At 41.1% G+C, this 25669-nt stretch overlaps 1 protein-coding gene across 2 annotated transcripts in view; it reads left to right on the forward strand.

The window, feature by feature from the left end:
• The window catches only part of LOC122788905 (pulmonary surfactant-associated protein D-like), a 426773-nt gene that overhangs the window by 306079 nt on the left and 95025 nt on the right, over window positions 1-25669 (forward strand). Inside the window, exon 2 of one of the 2 annotated variants that reach the window (XM_044055931.1) lies at window positions 7969-8148. In XM_044055931.1, the coding sequence (XP_043911866.1) occupies window positions 7992-8148 (157 nt within the window). In that variant the 5' untranslated portion in view covers window positions 7969-7991. Of the gene's footprint in view, window positions 1-7968; window positions 8149-25669 lie in introns of those variants that run through there. The other variant, XM_044055932.1, reaches the window with a different exon arrangement.

A 25669-nucleotide genomic window follows, 5' to 3' on the forward strand; every position in this document is an offset into this window, starting at 1 on the left:
TATAAGCCTGGAAAACACCATAGTAATGCAGATGCACTAAGTAGATTGCCGATGCCAGGGCATATCCAAGAAGAGGAAGCGGAGGACCGAGTTTTGATGATGGAAGACATAACATTGGTGTCTGCTAAAGAACTGAGAGTTTGGACACACAAAGACCCGGTGCTTGCTAGAGTGTTTCAGTGGGTCCAGCAAGGCTGGCCAGTCCAACAAACGGATCCAGTTTTTCGACCGTATGAGGTGAGAAAAACAGAGCTGAGTGTGCAAGATGGATGCGTATTGTGGGGGGCACGAGTGATAATTCCATCCCCAGGAAGAAGGGCACTTTTACAGCAATTACACCAAGGTCATGTGGGCATTACCCGAATGAAAGCTTTAGCTCAAAGTTATTTTTGGTGGCCAAAGTTGGACCACGAGATTGAAGTCGTTGTGAATGAGTGTAAAACATGTCAACAACATCGCAACTTGCCTGTGGCGGCGCCACTACATCCATGGGAGTGGCCGAGCAGACCTTGGCAGAGACTTCATATAGACTATGCAGGACCATTCATGGGGGCCATGTTTTTGATAATCATGGATGCTCATTCAAAATGGATGGATGCATATCAAGTTAAGACACCCACTTCTCTCGTTACCATTGAATGCTTGAGGAGGAGTTTCAGTAGTCAAGGACTGCCAGAGACTATTGTATCCGATAATGCTTCATGTTTCACGAGTGAAGAGTTCAAGAGTTTTCTGAGAAAAAATGGTATCGTACATATTACATCAGCGCCTTACCATGCAGCTACAAATGGTTGTGCTGAAAGGGCTGTGCAGACTTTTAAAGCAATGATGAAAAAGTCTGGTGAAGGAAGTTTGGCAGCAAAAGTATCAAGGGTGTTATTCAACTACCGTATTACACCACAATCTACCACGGGTTTGTCACCTGCCGAGATGTTGCAAGGACGGAGATTGAGATCCACGTTGGATCTAGTGTATCCTAATGTCCGAGCTAAGGTGGAGGGGACCCAGTGGAGGCAAAAAGAATGTCATGATAGACGACGGAGAGAGCGAAGTTTTCTGGAAGGAGATGCAGTGATGACACGAAATTTCAGTTATGGACCTAAGTGGATTCCAGGGTACATTGTCGTACCAGGTGAGGTTGAATGGAGATTTCGTAGTGAGGAGACATGTAGACCAAATTCTGAGGAGCGAACAGAAGAAGGATGCCATGGAACTGCTAGCCTCAGAACTACCGTTGAGTTCGGAACCAGGGCTCGCAGTGGCAGGAGGATCGCAAATCGAGGGAGACCACCAGAACGTGGAAGGAGAGGTTTCTGAGAATCCAACCGTTCCAGGGAAGGACACACCGATACCTGAAGTGGTAAAAGTGACACCGGAATCACCTAAGGTGGTACCACTGCGCCGTTCTAAGCGTGTGCTGGTTAAACCTAGTTACTTGAAGGACTATCAATGTTAACAAAATGCATGTATCGATTACCAGCCTAGAAAAAAAATAGTAGATGGTATGGTAACCAGCTAATAACTAGCCTGTTATTTACAAGTAAGTGATTAAATGCATTATGGAACTTGTTCCCTAGTTTGCTTATGTAAGACAGTATGTCTTAGCTTAAAAGGGGAGGAATGTAGTATTCGGGCTGGTAATGTAGTTGTTGTACTGTAGGGGCGCTGTGGGGAATTCAGCATGTACTGTTGGTTCTGTATTCTCTGGTAACTTGTTGGTTCTGTGTAGTAGATGACTTGCAGAAGTTGTGTGAAGAAGCATGGGTGCGCACCTGGAGGCTCTTAATAAAGGAAGGCCTTACAACTTAATAAACCGTGTGGTCTCCTTCATTACCATGATGTAACAGTTAGTACAGTGGGATAATGTTTTCACCCCTTGTGTCAATGGTGCAGAGTTCAAATCTAGGTTAGTACAGTGGGATAATGTATTCACCCCTTGTGTCAATGGTGCAGAGTTCAAATTTAGGTTAGTACAGTGGGATAATGTATTCACCCCTTGTGTCAATGGTGCAGAGTTCAAATCTAGGTTAGTACAGTGGGATAATGTATTCACCCCTTGTGTCAATGGTGCAGAGTTCAAATTTAGGTTAGTGCAGTGGGATAATGTATTCACCCCTTGTGTCAATGGTGCAGAGTTCAAATCTAGGTTAGTACAGTGGGATAATGTATTCAATTCTTGTGTCAATGGTGCCGAGTTCAAATCTCTTTTCCTTTCTTCATTATTATTTAAACATAGGCCTTCATCCCTAGTACCTAGTATCTAGTGGTTCCAACACCAGGGCCGTATTTAGGCCTTCATCCCTAGTACCTAGTATCTAATGGTTCCAACACCAGGGCCGTATTTAGGCCTTCATCCCTAGTACCTAGTATCTAGTGGTTCCAACACCAGGGCCGTATTTAGGCCTTCATCCCTAGTATCTAGTGGTTCCAACACCAGGGCCATATTTAGGCCTTTATCCCTCTACACTACAGAGATGGCTAACAATTCCAGTAATTTCAGATCCAAATTTCACATTGCTAAAATTGCCTAAATGTAATTTATCCTTTGCAGAAGAAAATGTTTATATACAAAATCCTCCCAAAAGTGTAGTATACTTATATTGTTACTTAAATACTATTCACACATTTTGTTAGTAAACTTCCCACATTATATAATGTAAAACCAAATCCTGGGAAGAACAAAACGTCAGAAAAACATAACAGTATTTTTTACTACATTCAAATCAGCAATTGCCTTCACACTTTCTTCTCACTGTTCCAGATAAGTTTTTCCAGCAACATTGGCGCCACAAACTACAATAGCCAGATTATAAGATTTATATTTTATAACCATCTCCTGGAGAGCTTCAAAAATTTCACACATCTTACAGTCTGAAAAGGTTGAAACAGTAGCACATTGCCAATTAATTCTAAGCAATAACTTATTTACATCTCTTATTTTGAACCACTGCCTGAGACAATATGTTTTCACCAGGCTTTCCAGCTCTTTCCATGGGAGAAGAACACTTTAAGTCATCAGTGTTTTCATGTTTTCACCAGGCTTTCCAGCTCTTTCCTTGGGGGAAGAACACTTTAAGTCATCAGTGTTTTCACTCACTTCCTCCATTTTCTCCATCATTTCGTAGATTCTCCTAATATGCCATCCCCACAGCTATCCTCTTGTTTTTTTGTTTTCTAATATTGTTCATTCTGTACTTCTATTTTGTCTGTTTTGGCAACGTTCCTATTATTTGTAACCTTTTCTGAGATTGCAGGGACTTACTAATACAAACCACTATTGTTTAGCAAGTCAGTTATTCCCTTTGTTGTTATAGGTAATTCAATAGGGTCCATCTGATGCCCCTCTTTATGTACTATATTAGGATATGCACAGTGCTGTAAGTATTTTTTTACATTTAGCAGTAATGAAATTGTATTTTCCTGAGTACTTCTTTGCATATAGGCCGTGCTATTGTTACTAGGCAACGGTCCTAATGAAGCAATCACAGAGTGTCTTAGGTCTTCTGTCTAAATTTCTGCCTCTTGAAGATGAAAAGCACTGTTAGTTAATAATGGCTCTTTTTGTGTAAAACTGTCATTTCTTCAGCTCACCTAAATACACTTTTTAGTGGAATAATGTCTAAACAACATATTCTTTTCCTCTATTAAATTAATGTCATCACTAAATAGCATAAATTGCTTGCACCTAATAAGAATTCTGTCACTAAATAAGCTATCCACTCAAGTACTTTTTTAGGAACTCTTTATTGTCAGCATGTGACATCAGCTTACATTTATTACATATTTGTAAGGTTGCATTGGAATATGAATCCGCATCACTTTGTAATATACAGTAGGAGCAATGTAGGATGATTTGAACACAATCAAACATGTGAGGTGTACACAGTCAATAATGTCCCTGCAACTGATAAATACATCTCTGTGTGTGACTGCATGTGTGATTACGTCTCTATATGTGACAGCTCATGTGCTCCTGTGTGTGTGTGTGTGTGTGTGTGTGTGTGTGTGTGTGTGTGTGTGTGTGTGTGTGTGTGTGTGTGTGTGTGTGTGTGTGTGTGTGTGTGTGTGTGTGTGCATCTGTTCACATGTGGTCTACAAGGTGCCTGCAGTTTTTTCAAGTATATGTGTTTAGTGGCAACAAGCCGAAATATATTAACAAGATTATTATTTCTATATTCATTCACATGATTACACACAGTCAGTAAGGTAGCTTTAACAAGTGGGCATGTATGCAGACAGCCTTTAATGGGTTACCTCCTATGTGTTTGATAGCAATGCTCTGAAATATATGTCTGTATATACCATTTATATATTTATTCATTGATTTGATTACAAGCAGACATCTGGTATGCATAAAGTAGGTGTAATTGGTGTACATGTGTATGGTTGGCGGGGCTCTGATTGATTTCCCTGTATGAGTTTGGCAACAATCACCTGGCACATACATCTGTGGATGCTATTTATATAGTTATTAATTTATTTGATGCTAGTCAGACATCTTATGTGTACACTGGCATTAAAGTAAGCACCACTGGTTGGGAAAACTGTGTGTATTTGGTGTGTGCACGTCTGTATCTGTGTGTGAAGGAGTTAGAATGGGTTACCATGTATGCTTCTGAGGGCAAGAAGGTGAAACATATTACTGTGACTATTATATATTTATTCATTTATTTGTTTAAAATCATCTGAGGTGTACACAGCAAGAGACGTGTCTGTAATTGTTGAGCAGTGAGCCAGTCTAAGATCACTGTGTGTTTTATTGAAATAAATTGAATATATTACTGTAACCATTATTAATATTTTTATATAATCATAATTGGACATCTGATGTGTACACAGCCAATAATTCGGCTACTCTGAGTGAGTAATGGGACATTCTGTGATTGTAAATGGGTGACACAAGCTGTTATTTGATCACACTTAAAACATTCATAGACCTGCCATAATATAGCCCCACTCCAGTCCGGTTGGCTCCACTTATTTCATGCACTCCCTCACTTTGAAATCATGAGCTGCTACTATGTTTGTTTCTAATTAAAGATGAAATATAGGGTCGGAGGTTTTCTGGTTAATATAATGGTTAAGGTGTTTAATTCACAGTCACAAGGTAACACTGTTTGATTCTCAGCTTTGAAAGGCAAATTGTTTAGGCTTACAGTACTCCACAGGGGCAGCTGGCCTAGTACTACTCTATGAACCTATAAGTAATAATCACAGTAATATAGTAATATATCTCGGATAATCTGCAACACCCCCCAACCAACACTACATATGTACATGAGCATACACCACATACACACCATAAAATATTTTAAAGTCACATTGTTCAACTTTAAGGAAACAAATGCATACCATCCCACAAGTCAGAGAGAGTTTGCAGTAATATTAGCACAGGATCGTGGTCACATAGCACAGCATATTATTATTTGTTTGATAAAATTGAATTGAATTTAAAAAAATGCCTTTCTCCTGTGGTTTCTTTCACTTGATTCTCAGGCTGCTGCAGACACCAGTCTCTTGATGTATCCTGAATCTAGAGTAATTGTCTGATCACTGCTTTATCCAGCAACCCAACCAGCCTCAAATGAAGTGCTAATTCTGCTCTTCTGAAATGTCAGGAGTACCTGTAATAAGGTATAATTAATGTAGTCTCAATTTGGAATATGTTTAAATGGTGAGCTATTTTATAAACAGTTGTAGAAATATGAACTCAGCAATGCAAAATGTTACAAAAAGCTGTTTATTAAAACAGAGCTTTCAGGTAAAAACCCTTCATCAGTGTATAAAAGACAGCAGATACCACTCCTCTTTTAAATAATACACAGCCAATAATTGTCAATCAATTAACATCTAAAAAGCAACACAACATATATAAAAACATCTATGTTTACACACACACACACACATATATATATATATATATATATATATATATATATATATATATACACACACACACACATATATATATATATAAACACACACACACACACACATATAAATATGTAAATGTGTGTATACTTTAATAAAACTATATTAGTACACAATAAAACAATACAAAACACATCACTTAATGTAAGCACATGTGCTTAAATCTTAATACAGGCTTAAGTAAAGATGAATGCTGATTTCTTCCCTGGTTTAAATCAGATGGTGTCAGTTAAGCCTGTATTAAGACTTAAGCTGATGTGCTTACATTAAGTGATGTATATTTATATGTGTGTGTGTGTGTGTGTGTGTGTGTGTGTGTGTGTGTATATATATATATATATATATATATATATATATATATATGTGTGTGTGTGTATATATATATATATATATATATATATATATATATATATGTGTGTGTGTGTGTAAATGCAGATGTTTTTATATATGTTGTGCTGCTTTTTAAATGTTAATTGATTGACAATTATTGGCTGTGTATTATTTAAAAGAGGGGTGGTATATGCTGTCTTTTATACACTGATGAAGGGTTTTTACCTGAAAGCTCTGTTTTAATAAACAGCGTTTTGCAACATTTTGCGTTGCTGAGTTCATATTTCTACAACTGGTTCTCTTTTTTATGAACTGAGCCTTGTCCCTGTTATCTTGGTTGGTTTATCCTATTTTATAAACAGCCCAGATAAGTAAGATGACTTCTTCGTAAGAAAAGCTAGAACTCCAAATATCCACAGTAGTGTCTGTCTGAGGTTTCCAGGACAAAATCAGGAAACTTTTTTAAGTAAAAATTAAGAACATTGAAGAAAAAAAAAAATAGAAGAGCTTTTGCATTTGGAGGGACTGTAAAGCAACAGCCTGGTAGCATGACTTGGGTCTATGTTAACTCAGTGAACGCTTAAAATAGCGAATGCTGATTTATCGACCCTATAAGAACTAAAGGTGACAATCTTGAAGACACGGAACAGCGAAAACACAAAATAAAATGGGGGGCTGTGCCCCCCACACCCACCCTACTTAAATATACCAACTCTGAGATTGCACCACAGTGGAGGAAATGGCAAAGTCCCGAAAATGGCCAGCGATTTTTTTTCCTGGGAAAAAATTGCCGTTCCATGTCTTCGGTATTGTCAGCTTTCGCTATTAAAGGGTAGATAAATCAGCGTTCATTATTTTAAGCATTTGCTGATTTAATATAGACTTGTATGAGGCATGTTTTGGGCAGCGCAGTTGTGCAGCAGTTAGCACTTTCACCTCACAGCAAGAAGTTCTCCAGTTTGATTCTTGGCTGGAGTGCCTTCTGTGCAGAGTCTGCATGTCCTCCCAGCATTCATGCTGGGTTCCTCCCACATTCCAAAGACATATGTCTGGTGCATTTCTCCCCGGGCCTCCACTGAAAATAAGCTCCGTGCCAGTCGGACTTTCTCAATAAATAATTGGTAAATAATAATAATAAATGATATTATCAACTGTCTGTCCTACCTTTAAGTTATAATTGCAACTCTAAATCCTTCCACAAACAACAAAAAGTATCTGTCTTTGTGTTCTTAGTCTAAAATGAAAACTGTGTCGAATTCAAATATTGAATTGTTAAAATAAATTCATATGCTTTGCATGACTATAACTGTAATTCAATGATTTTATCCCAAGAAAATATTATTGTTAGAAAATAATAAAGTTCAGTAAAATCCTGGTATACATTAAGACATATGCAACAAAATTAACTTTCTATATAATATTATTCTGGTTAACTCATCTCAAACAAATTAATCTATATTAGACAAGTAATATGTGTAACATTAACTTTCAGTGATAAAGATCTTTAAAATCTGTATTGGGCAAAAATGCATGCATTAAGAACTATTTGCAATTTTAAAAGGTGTGCGTGATTATACACACAGTTTGTGTTAGTTTATACTTGCCATTGCAGACTGAAAACAAAAACGTAATATTGTTAATAAGCAAGCTCGTACAATGATATGACCATTTTTAATCTGTACTGATTATGACTCCTGTTCCTTGTAGGCATCTGGACAACATCTTGAAATATGTATCTGTTTGATTCATTCCATGTTATCACAGCTACAGTGGCATTCTTGACAACTCTTAGTATGTCTGTATCTGAAATAGCATCTATATGCAGAGCTGTCCATCAGGGAACACCGGGACCGTCAACAACACCTAGATCAAGTAAAAAAGGCACAGGTAAGTTATATATTCCTGATCTCAGCCATTATGCTAGGTGTTCAGAGGCTGAGAGGGTGATTTTCACTGACCATAATGCCTTGTAATAACTCTAAGTATAATATCAGTTTATATGACATCATGAAACTTGGCAGAATGACTGCACATTATGATTATAAAGTCAATGGCCAGATCATGAAGAATGACACCATATTATCAAAGACCTAAGGACAATAGTATGCAAAAATTTAAGCCTTGACTAGTGTATATCTGTCAAAGTCAAGAACACATATTCTGTAGCCCAACTAATCCTAAAGGGCATGTCCAGCCACTTTTCGAAGTTCATTGTACCACTGTATACCCCTAATCTGACCATGACCTAATGTGCAGTGCTAAATTTTGCATCCTTTAATAAGCTTATGAAGCAACTAAATGGTTTAATGATTTTTTACTTGGAAAACAGAAGTACTGAAAAATTTACTCCGAAAAGTTTCATAAATTCCCATTATATTCTCTTTCTCATAGTTTCCTTTCAGGTGACCTCTGTCAGTTGTACAAACCAGTGTTGGGTCTGCTTCTGTTTGACAGCACACACTGCCAGAAGAGCTAACATCAGACAGGGGAAAGAGAAACTAATACTAAATATGAATGTAAATAATAGATGCTTTACTCATCACCTTCCAGGGTTATAGAATAAAATTTTTCCTTATCAGTAAGAACAAGTTAGTCATTAAGTTACTTCATAAATAAGCTTGCATCATATAATAAGAGCAAGTTAGTCATTAAGTTACTTCATAAATAAGCTTGCATCATATTAAGATGCACTTGCACCAATCAGCTTTAGTAACAGGCAGTAAATTGTAAGATTTACACAACCTATGGAATAAGTTGACGGACTTCCTTGATTTGCATTGTTTTGTTACAGGTTACTATTAGGAAGGCATACCTATAGCTGGTTTGTCTCCCACCCACTGCCACTCACTGATTTATCACTCCTCAAGCCTTAGTGGAAGAGGGAGAAAAGGTCTTTTCTATAGCATGCCCAGTCGGGTGAGGTATTCCCGTTCTGCTCAGTCCTCATTTCATATCCAGGAACCCCTGTTTCTAAATGGAAAGCAAAACAAAAAAAGTAGTTTACATCACAGACCACATGCAAAGAGCTGCAGGAACTGTTTCAGTCCTAATCACAGAAGCAGTGTCCGAGTTCATTTAATGCTGGTACTGCAATCGCACCCCTTACCCCCTTACCAGAGTAGCTGCACCCTATGTCCTAACCCAGCTACACATCTGCAGATGGAAGGCACAAACACTTTGCAGCGTCCGAGTTCATTTAATGATGGTACTGCAATCGCACCCCCTTATAACTTGTACCCAGAGTGACTGCACCCTATGTCCTAACCCAGCTACACATCTGCAGATGGAAGGCACAAGCACTTTGCAGCGTCCGAGTTCATTTAATGCTGGTACTGCAATCGCACCCCCTTACACCTTATACCCAGAGTGGCTGCACCCTATGCCCTCAGCTACACATCTGCAGATGGAAGGCACAAGCACTTTGCAGCGTCCGAGTTCATTTAATGCTGGTACTGCAATCGCACCCCCTTACACCTTGTACCCAGAGTGGCTGCACCCTATGTCCTAACCCAGCTACACATCTGCAGATGGAAGGCACAAACACTTTGCAGTGTCCGAGTTCATTTAATGCTGGTACTGCAATCGCACCCCCTTACACCTTGTACCCAGAGTGGCTGCACCCTATGTCCTAACCCAGCTACACATCTGCAGATGGAAGGCACAAGCACTTCCATTGTACACTGCAATCATTATCACTATACAGTGTTTACCATTTCCCCATATGCTAAATCTAGAACTATGCTCTGCTTAAGTGATAAACGTCAGGTTTATTTCACTGACTCCCACTTCTAAGATGTCTTTGACAAGAACACTTGACAATGTTGATAAAAAAAGAAAATAAACTGGATTAGGAAGCACTAAACAGAATAAGAAGGAAAAAAAAAAGGAAACAAAAAAAGTCAGCATGCCCCACCTGCTGGTCAATGTGGGAAACAACTACGACTAAAGATGGAAAGAAACAAAACTAAAAAAAGTCAGCATGCCCCACCTGCTGGTCAATGTGGGAAACAACTACGACTAAAGATGGAAAGAAACAAAACTAAAAAAAGTCAGCATGCCCCACCTGCTGGTCAATGTGGGAAACAACTACGACTAAAGATGGAAAGAAACAAAACTAAAAAAAGTCAGCATGCCCCACCTGCTGGTCAATGTGGGAAACAACTACGACTAAAGATGGAAAGAAACAAAACTAAAAAAAGTCAGCATGCCCCACCTGCTGGTCAATGTGGGAAACAACTACGACTAAAGATGGAAAGAAACAAAACTAAAAAAAGTCAGCATGCCCCACCTGCTGGTCAATGTGGGAAACAACTACGACTAAAGATGGAAAGAAACGTGTAGTGGGGCTGCATTACAGGGTGAGTGAGTGTCCACAGTTTTTAGCTGCCTTCATTATTGGTAAGTCACATTATCCTACTGTTTACATTTAGGTAGCTTTCCTCAGATTTTACTCACTAGTTTGGTTGGAAGATTACTAGTTTCACTGCAGGAAATGTGACAGCATTTTCTGTGTGCCGAGTCCCTAATGGCACTGAAGTTTTACCAATTTACTGTGGACTATACTGAACTGTAGAAAACTAGTGGTTATCTAGTCTACTGGATTCTTTTTCTTTGTACTTAGTACTTGCTGGCAGATACAGTGATATAGTTTTATACATTTTCTGTGACATAGATGTTTCATTTCACTACTAGTGGAAACAGATGTAATGGATGCATTATACCACGTAGTGTGCAGCAGCAGTTTTGTTGATTTACTGCCTTCTGCAATGGCTCAATGAGATGTTTTTGTCATAACATGTCCATTTTGGTCTTTTGCTATACTGCATCCTGCTGCAAACTTTGTTATATGATAAAGGGACACACCAATGATGAATAAGGTTGCTACCGATACAATAATTTTCCTGATCATCTGAAAACTGTCATTATTGGGAAACAGCTTTGACAAGGCCAATCTGTTATTGAAGATTTTTGGAAAGTGTTTTGTTTTGTGACGCACTTGCATTTGTTACCACATCAGTGAACGTAGCCAAGAAATCCCAAAAAATGATGAGGACTGCTGCCTTGCCTAAACCTGCCTCCTACTACAGCTGATACTGGAATCAGTCTGTTGACTCCAGTGGCAGTCATTTGATGAACACCAATGCTGATAAGCCCAAACAGTTTAAATAGTAAATACAGAGGTTCTCAGCAACAGATCTTTTTTCCAAAAATTTGTGGTCTGGTCATACACGCTGGTCAGGGTACTTTACAAGACACATCCAGACCTATTAATGGAAGAGTATAGAGAGAACAAGACTGCATGGGACCTAGAGAATATATTCCTACAGATTAGCTGAACATGTTAAGATTTCCTAACAACTGACACATGGGCATAAAAAGAAAAAGCATTATCAACATAGGTACCAAAGTTCCAGATAATTGCTGAAAGGGATACCAGCAATGTGATAAGAGCAGAGTTGGTGTCTTTTCCAAAAGTGCCTATACTGCACTTTTTGGAATTTAAGGTAAGCTGTAACTGACGTACTAGATGTCAGCTGGAACTACCTTATAGTCTGGACAGAACGGGACATAGCTAGTAAATCTGTGCCAGCTTTTCCCAGGTGTGTGTGTGCGTGTTTGTATATAAATCAAATCTCAAAGTGTGTGTGTGTCAGCTACTTGGACAGGGACATGATGCACTGGTTGGACACAGAGGGTACTGGAGGTTTTGGCTTGGCCACTAAGCTGAGATCTCAACTCTATAGCTGTGCCAGTGGGGAGTCTTATTGGGGATCTGGAGAAAGAGGGAGAAACTAGCCCCAGACTGACTGTGATCTCTGTGTGCTTTTAAGGGAAACTGCACTCTATTGTGTGTGTACTTGTCATCCTCCCAGTGTGTACATCCCCTAGCTGTTGCCAGTGGTAAGGACTGATGCTCCTTGACTACTAGGCCAGTGCAGTGGTGTGGATATTGAATTCCTGTAGCCTGCATACAGTGGTCACTGAAGGTGCTCAATCAGCCATGCAGTGAGCATTCAGAGTTTCATGTCACAATTGTTTTATTTATTTATTTATTTATTTATTTATTTTTGTTAGCTTAGTTAGTCAGGGACAGCAGGCAAGCATGTCAGCAGAGGAATATGACAAGCTAAGATGTGCCAGGTTAAAGGACTGATGCATGCCAACCTGACTAAGACAGAAATTATTGAAGCTCTGGGCACAGCTGCATCGCAGACCAGCAATCAGGAGAACAACCAGACAGGCCTTGGAGATATTCAACTCTCAAAAAATGGACAGCTCAGACTTTCCAAAGAGGACTCAAAAAGCCATCTGGAGTTAAAGAAACTTGAGCTTAAGGCCAAGCATTTGTAAATAGAAACAGCAGAGTGACTGAGACATCTAGAGGCTGAGGAAAATGAGAAACTGTGATGTCTGGAGGCTGAGGAAAGTGAGAAACTGTGATGTCTGAAGGCTGACAAAAATGAGCAACTGTGATGCCTGGAAGCTGAGGAGAATGGGAGACAGAGGCAACATGAAAAGGAGATGCCGATTCCTCGCCAGAGTCATGGAGGTAATGGGGAAGGGAGTAACTGGACCCCAGAAGCAACAAAGGTCAGTACATTTCTTCCTCAGTTTACAGAGGGGGATCATTTTGATAGTTTTATTCATATGTTTGAGATGGTATGTAAACAGTATAATACTGACCAAGGGCTCTGGGTACGGTTCCTGACCCCCTTATTCCATGGTAAAGTTGTAACTGCTATTTCTAAATTGTCTGATACTGATTGCTTAAATTATAATACAGTCAAGAATTTTTTGTTAGAATGTTTTAAGTTAACACCTGACGCTTATAGGAAAAAGTTTTGTGAGCATAGACACAAGGCAGATGAAAGTGTGTGTGAATATGTAGCCGAACTAAACACTTATTTTCATAGGTGGGTGAGTGGATGTCAGGTCACCACTTTTGAAGAGCTGGCAGATCTTTTGGTGAGGGAACAAGCCCTTAGCACTTTACCTGAGGACATACAAATTTGGTTAGCTAATAGACAATGCACTACTGTAGATGAGTTAGGGAAGAAGGGAGACCTATACCTAGATAGCAGGGCATCACTGCACAGAAAGGGACACACAGTGCTGCTCATGGGTCTAAAGGAACCCATGGTGGGCAGCCCAGACTGCCCCAACAGAGTCCACTAGCAGCAGGGGGAAGCCACTAGTCCAGGTACATGTCCAGGAACAAGGGTTACATGTTTTAAATACAACCAGTGGGCCCCTACAGGACAGTAGACTACTCCTTTCAACCTACATGAGACATTTTGATCCACCAGGATGCATTTTAAGATTTGAAAGAATTGCGGCATGTTCTGCCTTGCCTATAATCCCCCCAAATACACCCCATTTTTTCTTTTTTGTTTCAGCCAGTCTACTGGAGACCTTCCTAACGCCATGATCTTCTTATCACTTTCCTCTCTTTCATATTCTACCGCTGCATTCTCAATCTGTTGCTTTGTTTTTACTCAGATACATCCCTTCTTGTTGTTGTTGTTGTGTCTTTCGGCTTTTCACGGTTAGGGGTCGCCACAGCGGAACTCCGGTCCGCTAATGATTGGCAGTTGATTTTTACGTGCCGAGTTGCCAGCCCTGACGCACAACCTTTAACGAAGGTATGCCCATTCATGCATGTCTCCACACAGAGACGCTCTAGCTGAGAATTGAGCAGGACAACGTCTTACTGTGAGGCAACAACGCTACCGCAGCACCACCACCGCAGTATTAAATCCTGTAATCATATCCAAATGTGCAGGTTAAAACATCTAAACCTACCTCCATCAGGTTTTGGAAAGTGTGCCACCTAGTGTCGTATTTATGCCTAGCAAAATATAGTTATGTGATAGTCATAACATCTGGCCTACATCATACCGGGTCCTTATCTTATAAATCATAATGTCTCAATATTAAATTGTACTGAGGCCACTTTTAGTGAAACTATTCTCACTGAATAAACAACACTGAAAACTGCTTGCACTGAAAACACCACAGAAACGTGTGTCTGACTCATTTGTTTTTCTACGTAACTTCACAATGAGCTCCACAAACAGTCCGTAGTAAAATCAAGAAACAGCAATTTATTGACAAAGTTTAACGCTTTCATCCCTCCTTCTATGCTCTGGGACATCATCAAAACTTGTGGAAAGGAAGTGATATTTTATTCAAAATTATGTTGTAAATGTATTGTTTTAAGTATATGATAGTGTTAATTGATTGATTTACTAATAAGGGAATGTATTTAATGGTGACCTCACTTCCTTTCCCACAAGTTCTGATGATGTCCCAGAGCATAGAAGGAGGGATGAAAGCGTTAAACTTTGTCAATAAATTGCTGTTTCTTGGTTTTACTACGGACTGTTTGTGGAGCTTATTGTGAAGTTACGTACAAGCACTTGTTGGTATTTACTTGTTTCATTTGTGCTTGTCACCAAACGGTTTTGGTGGATTTCTTGTCATTTGTTTTTCTGGTAAAGTTTGATTTTTTTATTTAGTTTTGGTGTTTCTACATAGATGTTTGTATTTCACTTCTTAGGCAACTGGATAATTAATTTTTATGTTTAGTTCTGAGGTATTGTGTCCTGTGCCACGGTTATGCCTCCAAGAAGTTAACATATTTTAGTAAAGATTTTGTTAGGGGGATTTGTACCCCCATACACACACACACACACACACACACACACACACACACACAGGGTGGGGGTGCTTGCTTTGGCAGCACTCAGTGAAAGTAATTTTCGGCCCTATTTATTTTATTATTGTAGTTTTAATTAAATGACACAAATCTCTAAAAAATACTATCCCTGCCTCCCTGGCATCCTTCTATTGATGTATTGATGTGCATTCAAGCAAAATCCACCCTCCTACCTTAAATTTCATTACAAACTTTAAAATCATACCAGTTTTGTAACCCCCTGCTTGTTACACATTCTAGTTCCCCTATTTAATACTCTTCAATAGCTCAAGGCCCTCTCACTGCCTCTTCTTCTTTCATCGTTTTAAACTCTTGTGCTAAGTCTAATTTCATGACAGTTTCTGTATCTCTCACACCGTTGTTTCCTCTTCCACAGAGTGATCCATCTGATACTTTGTAACTGTTGTAATATCTCGAGTATCATTTATTCGCTAATATAATTAGCGAATTGGATATACTGTCTGTCTGTCTGTAGTTTGCTATGAGCATGGTCTCTTAAGCTGAGTCTGAAAAAGTTCAATTTAAGTAATAAATTCAAAATAATATAATAAAATATAAAAAACTGTATTCTAAATGTTGCCTTCTATGCTTCTATATCATTCTTGTTAGTAATTCTGACCAAATAATTACAAAACCTGTGTGTGTGTGTGTGTGTGTGTGTGTGTGTGTGTGTGTGTGTGTGTGTATATTTTATATATATATATATATATATATATATATATATATATATATATATATACATACATACATACATAAACATCAATCCACAAAGGATCAAATAAAAACAGCTGTTTTGCAGGAGGACAAGCCCTACTGCACCACCTATGTAAGGGGTTGCACTCCCCCACCTCCTGCTGCTAATATATACCAAATGTGAGATCACATTACAGAAGGGAAAGAGCATATTCCCGACCTCCACTGTAACACAGTCTGTTACTACAAAAGCCATTATATTTTTGGTCAAATGCACTGGCTAAAATAAAATACAGGGGGGAACTTAATAAAGCTTACACAGACTTTTTTTACATGTAGGCATTGTGGCACATTGCTTACATGAAAGTAAGCAGGTGTGTGATCCAGTAAACAGAGCTGAGTGGCACACACGAGCGTGCCAACACAGAAGTATTCATGGCATGCAAATCACCTCATAAGCAGGTGAACTGCATGCAAATTAGGGAGGTAGAGCGATCCAGCAAGCAGATAGACAGTCCTGCAGACCCCATGCTGGTGTCCATAGTGTACACATAAAAATTCCATGCACAGGATTTTAAACAGCAACAGGGGCTGCAAAAGTGTAGTTTGATGGATAGAAATAGCATACAGATATAGATATGTGCAAAATTATTCACAGTGCATCCAAAATTGCATGGGAAATAATTTAAAATAATTTTTTTTAATGATGTGGGTAAGTTTGTGCGGTGCGCTGCAGTGCGCAAACATGCTTTTATGAAAAAAATAAATAAAAAAGAGAGTAAAAAACAAATTTATAAGTATGTGGCAGTAACGTATTATATGACCCTGCATGGAGTATCTACAATGGTGGAATGCTGCTGTTGCTAACGAGGCAGGGCCTGGAAGCATGTAGTTTCCAGGTTGTGTGCATAGATCCTTATGCAAATGAGGTGGGATACTGAATAGCACAAATGGGTATCCATGTCCGCAGATCCCAAATGTGGAGGCACAGAACCATGTTGGTGTCCAGAGAAGAGGTAGGTGACATCAACGGGAGGGTGTCTGAGGACTTGTAAGCTCATTGGAGCTCAGCAGCACCTGGTTGCATGGAGCAGCTCTCTGCTGAAAAGAGGTGTGTGTACATTTTCTGCTAAGCTTTGTTTACCTTCGGGGCACGTGCTTCCTCATGTTTCTGTGTGTTTGCACAGTGCCCTGCCATGCTGAGTGTGACCTTTCATGGAGGTGTGTGCAGTGACCGCTGAGTATTGTTTACCTTCATGATGCATGTTTGTGTGGCGCACTGCAGTGCTGAGCGAGGAAGGCTGTCCAAAAAAAAAAAAATTGTCTGAGAAAGCCAATGGTATATTAATTACTGATGACCCCTGTTTCACTTAAACTAAGGCAATTAACAGTCTATAATGATATAATGATATAATTGGCAAGTGGAATGCATCATAGGTAGCCAGTCACATAGGCTGCACCTATGACAGAGCACTATAAAGGCTGCATATACCCTACAATCTGATTTCACCCCCATACTCTGTACCAGTGGAGCACAGACTTGGAATTTTTAAATGAAGGAATGCTAGGGGCTGCTGCAGGTCTGCTACATCTGTATGTGCAAGATGCTGAGGTCAATGCTGATGCGGCTGACAATAGGCCTAGACAGAGATGGAGAAGAGTGTTCAGGCCCAGGGTAACCTTCCAGGAGCTACATGAGCTGGAGATTGTACAGTGCTACAGGGTGGATGGGGACATACTACAAGAACTCACTGAGCTCTGACGCTCTCAACTTAGACCCAGAGCCAACAGAGGGGAACCCATACCAGTAAAAAACAAAGGTATGTATAGCTCTTTGAAAAGTATCTGTAGCTAGTATCCTAACACCAACTGGGGACTTGTTGGAAGTCTCGCAGGCATCAGCATCCAGGGTACTGCACCATTTCCTGGATGCCATACTACCATATGCCAGTGAGCACATTTATTTTCCCCACACCCCTGAGGAAAGTGCCAGCAGTATTCAACACTTCTATCGAGTAGCACACTACCCATAGGTACTGGGTACCATAGATTGCACTCATATACAAATCAAGGCACTACCCAGTGAGGAGGGTAGTATCTACGTCAACTGCAAGGGGTATCACTCCATCAACTGCTAGGTTGTGTGCAATGCCCAGGGCATTATCATGAATGTGTGTGCTGGCAGCCCTGGCAATTATCACAACTCCCATATCTGGCACACATCTTAACTGTACCAGATGTTTGCTTGGGGAAACATTCCACACTGCCATTTACTGGGGAATGCTGGCTACGCACTGGAACCGTGGATGATGACACCCATCAGAAATGCACACACTCATGGAAGAATGCCGTAATGATGCACATGCGCAAACTGGGAACATCATAGAGCATGTGTTTGGGCTGCTGAAGTCACAGTTCCGGTGCCTTGATATGTCTTGCTGAGCCCTGCAGTACACTCCAGTCACATGTACACAAATGTTCACAGTATGTTTTATGCTACACAATCTGATCCTGTGAAACAGCTGCAGCAGGATCAGCAAAGAAGGGATATACAGCCTCCCCACCAGTGCTTAGGTCCCCACAGCCACACCCACATGGAGACTTGGAGGAGGAAACCCCCTGAGGATGTCCCTGTAGGCAGACATAGGCATACCCAGTGTGCCCTGGCCTTGGTGAAGAGACAATGCATAGCACATGCACTGACAATCTAGGGCCCTAGGGACTGATGCCTTACTCCGACTCACATACATATAGTAAAAATGATTCCAGGCAACCCTCACAACCTGTACCTAACCAAATATTGGCTGTGTACTGCATGCATCAGACAGACTCAGACTGAACTCACAGACTCAGCCTGAACTCAAGTCATTCACCTACACACCACATGTAAGGAGTACTATAATATGCTATCATATGTTTGGAACTGCTGCATGTATGTAAGGGAATACAGTGGGCTATTTGGAGAGATGTAACATCCACATGGGACTACAGATACCCAGTCCAACAGTATGTGCTCCATAATATTCACTAGCCCTCATGGTTGGAATAGTCACTACAGCAGTCAAGGGAGATGTTAAACAATGGGGTCACGTAATATTTGCACTACTGTCTATGCCAGCAAATTATGTGTTAAACAATGGGGTCACATGATATTTGCACTACTGTCTATGCCAGCAGATCATGAGTTAAACAATGAGGTCACATGATATTTGCACTACTGTCTATGCCAGCAGATCATGTGTTAAACAATGGGGTCACATGATATTTGCACTACTGTCTATGCCAGCAGATCATGTACTGTTCTTCACCCATCCCCCACCTCACCAGTGTTCCCATACAACTGCTGTAACAAGTCTGCAATGATATATCAGCAGACCAGCCAATCCAGGGCTGTGACATAGAACCTGGCCACACGATGTATGTCTCACATAACACAGGGTTGACAATGTATGACTGTATGCTGTTGATTGTGTAAGGAATGGCACATCTCTTTGTGGCAACTGGGCAAGGGGCGTTAGCATTGGTGGTGGTGCTGATGATTTGAATCTGGTAGCGTCCACATCTTTTGCACGTCAGGTACTCATATGGTCGTATTTCCAGAGACTGTCATACCCCTCAATCTATTACTGCAATAAAGCTTGACAAAGTCAGAGAAAATGGGGGGACAAAGGGTCAAAACTAGACATTACACATGCTCTGATGAACCTATGAGGTGACTAGTATAATAGCAGGTTGCAACAGAACAAAATAGCTGCAGAATGTAAAGGCCATTGCTTAAATGTGTCAGTAGTTAGTACAATTCAGTGACTGTATTATAAAATATTTTACCAGAAAACCACAAATGTATGAGGAACAGACCAGACATATGGGGCGAATGCTGGGCATTCTGCACAAACATGTACAGTGAGAGGTATGCAGAGTGTCACCCTGTGTGTGGTGTTACATTATGTACCCCAGTCACATTAATTACAGCACACAGCTGGGGAATGCCTTGGGCAATTTCAGGGAAGTGCTGTACTACAGAAACAGGTGTAGCAGCCAATGTCTGCAGCACACAAAATCCCAGACTAGAGTGCAGGTAGTTCTGGCCTGGAGACACCTTGTAAGTACTGACAGTCCCACTGGGCATGCTCCTACACTTAGCTAACTTGAGCGCAAGTCTATTGCCACTTTCTCACAAAGACCTGCTATGTGGAAATACATCTGTACATACAGACAGCTACGTATACATATTTGTCTGTCCCATCCCCGTCACACATGATTAGTCTATCTCTCAGTATGCATCACATATACATATGATGCTGATATATATATATATATATATATATATATATAAATTACAATGATACATAGACTCTCCACATATATCTACCTAACAAATTTACATAACGTACACACAGCAACATTTATATATATATATATATATATATATATATATATGTGTGTGTGTGTGTGTATGTAAGAATGTCCCCACATACCCTCAAAATGCTGAGGTTATCTGCACTTACACATCACAACAGTTGTCCGAAGGAACCAGACCAAGGCCGCAGCAGTACATAATCTACTCACCCACAGACCCCTGTGCCTCCTGAAGGTCACCTTGTAAACAGGCACAAGTGAGCAGGTGTTGTAATACATATTGGTTTCACTGCATGCCTTGAACAGGCCATATTATCCCTGGCCACATGGTTGCCTATCTAACTTCAACCAGCCAGATATGACCATAGTGATAACTGTACACACACAGCAGGATGTTAACAGGTATCCAACTCATAGGACACTAGATACAATAACAGTACCAAGCAATATTACTCTGCAGGCCACACATGCTGTGTAACACAAGGCTACTTTGTGTACTCCACAAGTACTGTACCTGCAATTGCATATACAACATACCAACATTTTTGGAATTCATTAATTCCAATGCCCTGGACCAACTCATTGTACCCCCACCAGGGGTAGAAACATCCTTGACCTGGTCATTACTAACATGGGTGGCCATTGCTCTATACCAGTAATCAACTCCTCCCTAGTCAGATCTGACCACAAGCTAATCACCATGGAAATCCATATCCCACCCTCACTCCCCCCAAGTTAACTACCATCTCCAAAGCCAATTTTGGGCTTTTAAAAACAGAGGTGGCTAACTTCACGACACCCATGCAAATGGAAAATAGGTGCATCACTGCTGAATCATATACCAATGCACTGTATGAGCACATACACAAGTGCATGGAACGAGCCATACCAAACAGAACCATGATGCTCTCCTCCAAAAAAAGGAAGCTAATCTGGTGGTCCCCCACCATAAACCAACTCTACAACAGAAGGAAAAAACTGTTGCAGAAAAGGGTGAAGTCCCAAGACTGGAAAAACTCCTTTGTTAGCCTCAGCAAAAAACTGAGATCCATCATCAAATCCTCTAAACTAGCTATGAAAACAAAATTGCTGCAGGTTCTAAAGACAACCACAAGGCATTCTATAGTTACATCAAGAATCTACATGGCAATACTCAGATCTGCTCTGAGTTACAGCACAATGGCAATACATATACAGAACCAACTGATATTGCCAACATATTGGCCAACAGGTTCAGTGTGAATTTCACCCCCTAAAGGGCATATCACAATACCTGAGGAATGCCAAGTCCCTATTATCACAGCTACACATGTAAAAACTGCACTGTCCAAAGCCAAGAATACAGCTTCCATGGGACCTGATAATATCCCTGGCTGTGTTCTACATGAATTACAAAGCGAACTGGCACCACACCTGAGTACCCTGTTCAATCACAGCCTCATTTCAGGCTTTGTTCCTACCAAATGGTGCACTGCTATGGTCATCCCACTCCACAAAGGGGAAGCGACTACAGAACCGGGAACTACTGTCCCATTGGCCTAACGAATCTGATATGTAAGGCTATGGAGCACATCATCGTGGACCTTATAAATAAGGGCATAGGGAATCTCCAAACTCTGGACCCCACGCAGTATGGGTTTGTGAAAGGTAGATCATGCCTGCTCAACCTGATGGACTTCTTGGAGTCTGTCACCAGAGCTGTAGATGAGGGCAAGATAGTTCACACAGCCTACCTAGATCTTGCCAAGGCCTTCAACACCATCCCTCACTCAGGAGTCATAGATAGACTCACTAAACTAGGCATAAAACCCTATGTAATAAGATGGGCTGCCATCTGGCTCACTGAAAGAATCCACACTGTAAAAGTAGCGGACTCCAAATCTGACTACCAACCAGTTACAAATGGTGTCCCACAGGGATCAATCCTAGGTCCTCTCCTGTTTGGTATCTACTTCTCTGAAGTTCAAGTCAACACAAAGGGACTGTGGCTGACCAAGTTCACAGATAATTGCAAACTGGGAGCCATTGCTGATTCTCGAACTGATGTAGATATTCTACAAAAAGGCCTCACTGACACTAATGACTGGTGCCAGAACCATGGCCTTAAGCTCAATGCCAAAAAGTGCATTGTCATTACCTTTGGAAAAAATTTGGTGCCCATGAACTACCACATAGGTGGTAGTCCACTAAACACCGAAGGTGTGATAAGAGTCCTAGGGACACAGGTTGACAGCAACCTCTCCTTTGATATCTACATTGCCACTCTAGTCAAAAAGTCCTTCTATGTGGCACATCTCATTACAAAAGGTTTCTCATCCAAGAAGAAAGCGGTCATAATCCCTCTCTACTCATCCCTCATTAGACCCATTATAGAGTACAACACCCCATTTGGTATGTACCTCACTAGACACCTACAACAACTGGAAAGGCCACAAAAATACCTCACTAAGGGGATCTTAGTGGTTGTATATGTCGTATATATTTTTCAATTCATGCATTTTTTAATTAAGCATAATTCGCACATTTTCACTTAAAAGTGCATAACAGTACTGGCAATTTTTAACGCTTTTAAAATTGTAGAAATAGTACGTTGTTGGGCTGAATAATTTGCTATCATGGTTACTGTGATGGTTTAATTCTGTGTAGCTTTAACTTCTAATATGCTTGCATGACATCAGGAGGTTCAATGAATTTCATTGGTAGTCTGTATTTTAAATGGGATTTTAAGAGTGTGTGTAATTGTAAAAGTGTTTTTTGTCTGAGGAAGCTGGAGAATTTCTTCTAGTGAAAGCGCTTAAATAAATTATGTTATAACTAATTGCGGTTTTTGTGTTGGAGTGGACTGAGAGCCTTCTGCCTGTGGTTTTCCTAGTTTGTTCAATTTTCAGTTGATCTTAGGCCTTAGACGCATGACTATATGGACAGACTCAAAAAAACTCCAGCTATACTCTGTCTTTTTTGACCTACAAAGCCATGTCTGAACCAGAGCTGCTAGATATGCTACCCCTAAATAAATTCCAATCCCTCAATGCCACATGCTCCAGGGACCTTAACCTCATTACCACAATAAACAGAACATGCTGGAGGGACAGGTTCCTAACCCAGAGTCTTCCCAAACTCTGGAACAAACTTCCCATTCATGTCAAGCAGAGCACTTCACTGGCCCTCTTTAAGAGAAATCTTGATGAGTGGGTTGGCAATAGGAAGTTCACCCCAGGGTTCACTTCAGTGGCCTTGCTTAACAGGGGCACTGGGAACTAACTTTGGGCGGCATGATGTCAGAGAATCTTCTTGGGCTAGGCTTATATAGGCTCTGGGGCTGGTACACACCTGTGAACCTATAAGACATAACATGTGGGATATGCAATAAGTATTGTGAGCTATAGTGTGTAATAGTAGATAGGTAGGGTTCCAGTGTCACATCAGCCAACTGTGTGTGTGTGTGTGTGTGTGTGTGTGTGTGTGTGTGTGTGTGTGTGTGTGTGTGTGTGTGTGTGTGTGTGTGTGTGTGTAAATATATCCCCTTGCAGCACTATGGACATGCCCATATGGGCTATCTCCATGCAATGGTTATGCATTTTATGGCCCTGTGACTAGCTGCTGGCCTCTACATTGCCCTCTTCTACAAGGCCTACTGATGTCATCCACCTTAAGAGCTCTGGCAGAGAGTCTAATATCAGATAAACTCCATAGTAGATGTGATAAGTACTGTGAGCTATAGTGTGTGATAGTAGATAGGTAAGGGTTCTAATCCCTGTGTGTGTGTGTGTGTGTGTGTGTGTGTGTGTGTGTGTGTGTGTGTGTGTGTGTGTGTGTGGTGTAAATATATCCCCTTGCAGCACTATGGACATGCCCATATGGGCATCTCCATACAATGGTTATGCATGTTATTGCCCTGTGACTAGCTGCTGTTCCTAAATTGCCCTCCTCTACATAATCATAATTGATGTTTGACCTGGACACAGGATATTTGTAGATGTGTCAACTCCATCACCACATCTTCTAGATTTGTAAGTTCATAAAACCCAGGTGACACATAGCAAGGGTAGCAGATGTTATCACAATGTATGAATGCTTGATAAAGCTGACTGCCCACATTGCCCCTGATAGACTGTTTTACACATATGCACTTAGGGAGCCATGCACATATACTGCCATACCTTACTGACATCATATTTCTGCTGTGCTGTCATGCCATCCTGTGCATCTGTATTGCCACCATATGTCCATAGTTTATCCCCTCAGACTCCTGGAACAAAAATATACACAGTTCCATGACACACCTGTCATTCTGTAACAATACTGCCAGTCCAACATTATGCAACAAAGATACACAAAGTGTGATGTGCAGTCATGACACATGCCAGCATGCAGTACCTGTTGTGGCCCACAACAAGTGGCATGGCAAAATAATACTGCACTACACAAGTACATGTCAAGTAATGTAGACACCCTGTGCATCAGACACATAGTAGCATTTTCCTGCATCTATGGCACAGATGGTAGGGATGTGGCACAGGTATCACATGCACATGGTGTGGTGTCCGGGTGCTGGAGGCCTAGGCTGTGCCAAACAGCTGACAGCATGTGTGTGAGTCAAAAGGGGTGTGGGTTAGATGGGCCATGAAGATGTGCCGTGTGTGTGTCTCTTGGTCACCTGCATGTGACAGTGGTTTTTGAGTGTATGCGTGTACACAGTCAAGGCCAGTGTTAGCCCTACATATGTGTAAGTTGGACAACTGTGGATCATACAAGGTAGAGTGGACAGTTTACTATCTCCGGCCATGAACACAGGAACAAGCTCTGCCAGGAGTACCACTGGCACCACCATGCCCAAGGTCAGATGCAATCCTAATACCTGATGGTGACTGTTGTCTGCTGTGGCTGTGTAACCCATGGGACCACCCAGGAGCACATGCCCATGGGCTGCCATGTCATGGTGTGGACAGCACACTTCCCTCTGTAATGCTGCAGATACTGCCACTACAAGAGCATGACTGTGTATGGTCATGTGGACACTCAGTAGATGGTGTTGCTGACATGCGTCCACATGTCCAACTCCAAACAAATGTTCCAGCATAGACAATGTGCAGTCCAAGACAGACATCATCTCAACCGACCATCTGTCCACTGCATCAGTGAGCCAATCCAGGGTGTGCCCAGTGTAGTGGAGGCAGTCACAGATGTCAGACTGTGCTGCATCCATAACCCTAAGCATCCATCTGGTGTTGCTTTCAAAATGTGCATGTGCCTCCATGATGGCCCAAAACATACACTGAGTGACCTGTGATGTGTCACCTGCAACAAGTTGTGGCTGGACAGCAGTCCTTCTACAAGCAACCCCATCAATCTGCCTTTGTGGAACCTTGCCAGCTGTCTAGCTATTGCCGGTGTCTACACTCACTGACTCTACAGTTGCCACACTGTCCTGTTCAATGTCACCATCTTCTCACTGTTCAATATCTGTGGCCTCTGGGAGTGGGTATGTGTGGACATACTGACTGTGCCCAGTGACAATGGGAGCAGAAGAGGGATTTTCACTTCTGGGACAGATTCAGCCCCTAGCAACCCACCTGTGCCTCACTATGGCCACCATCATATCATCATCAGAGTCCAATGAGATGCTAACATCAGGTT

Source organism: Protopterus annectens, chromosome 14.part0 (assembly GCF_019279795.1).
Source record: "Protopterus annectens isolate FY-2018-M chromosome 14.part0, PAN1.0, whole genome shotgun sequence".
Taxonomy (NCBI): Eukaryota; Metazoa; Chordata; order Ceratodontiformes; family Protopteridae; genus Protopterus; species Protopterus annectens.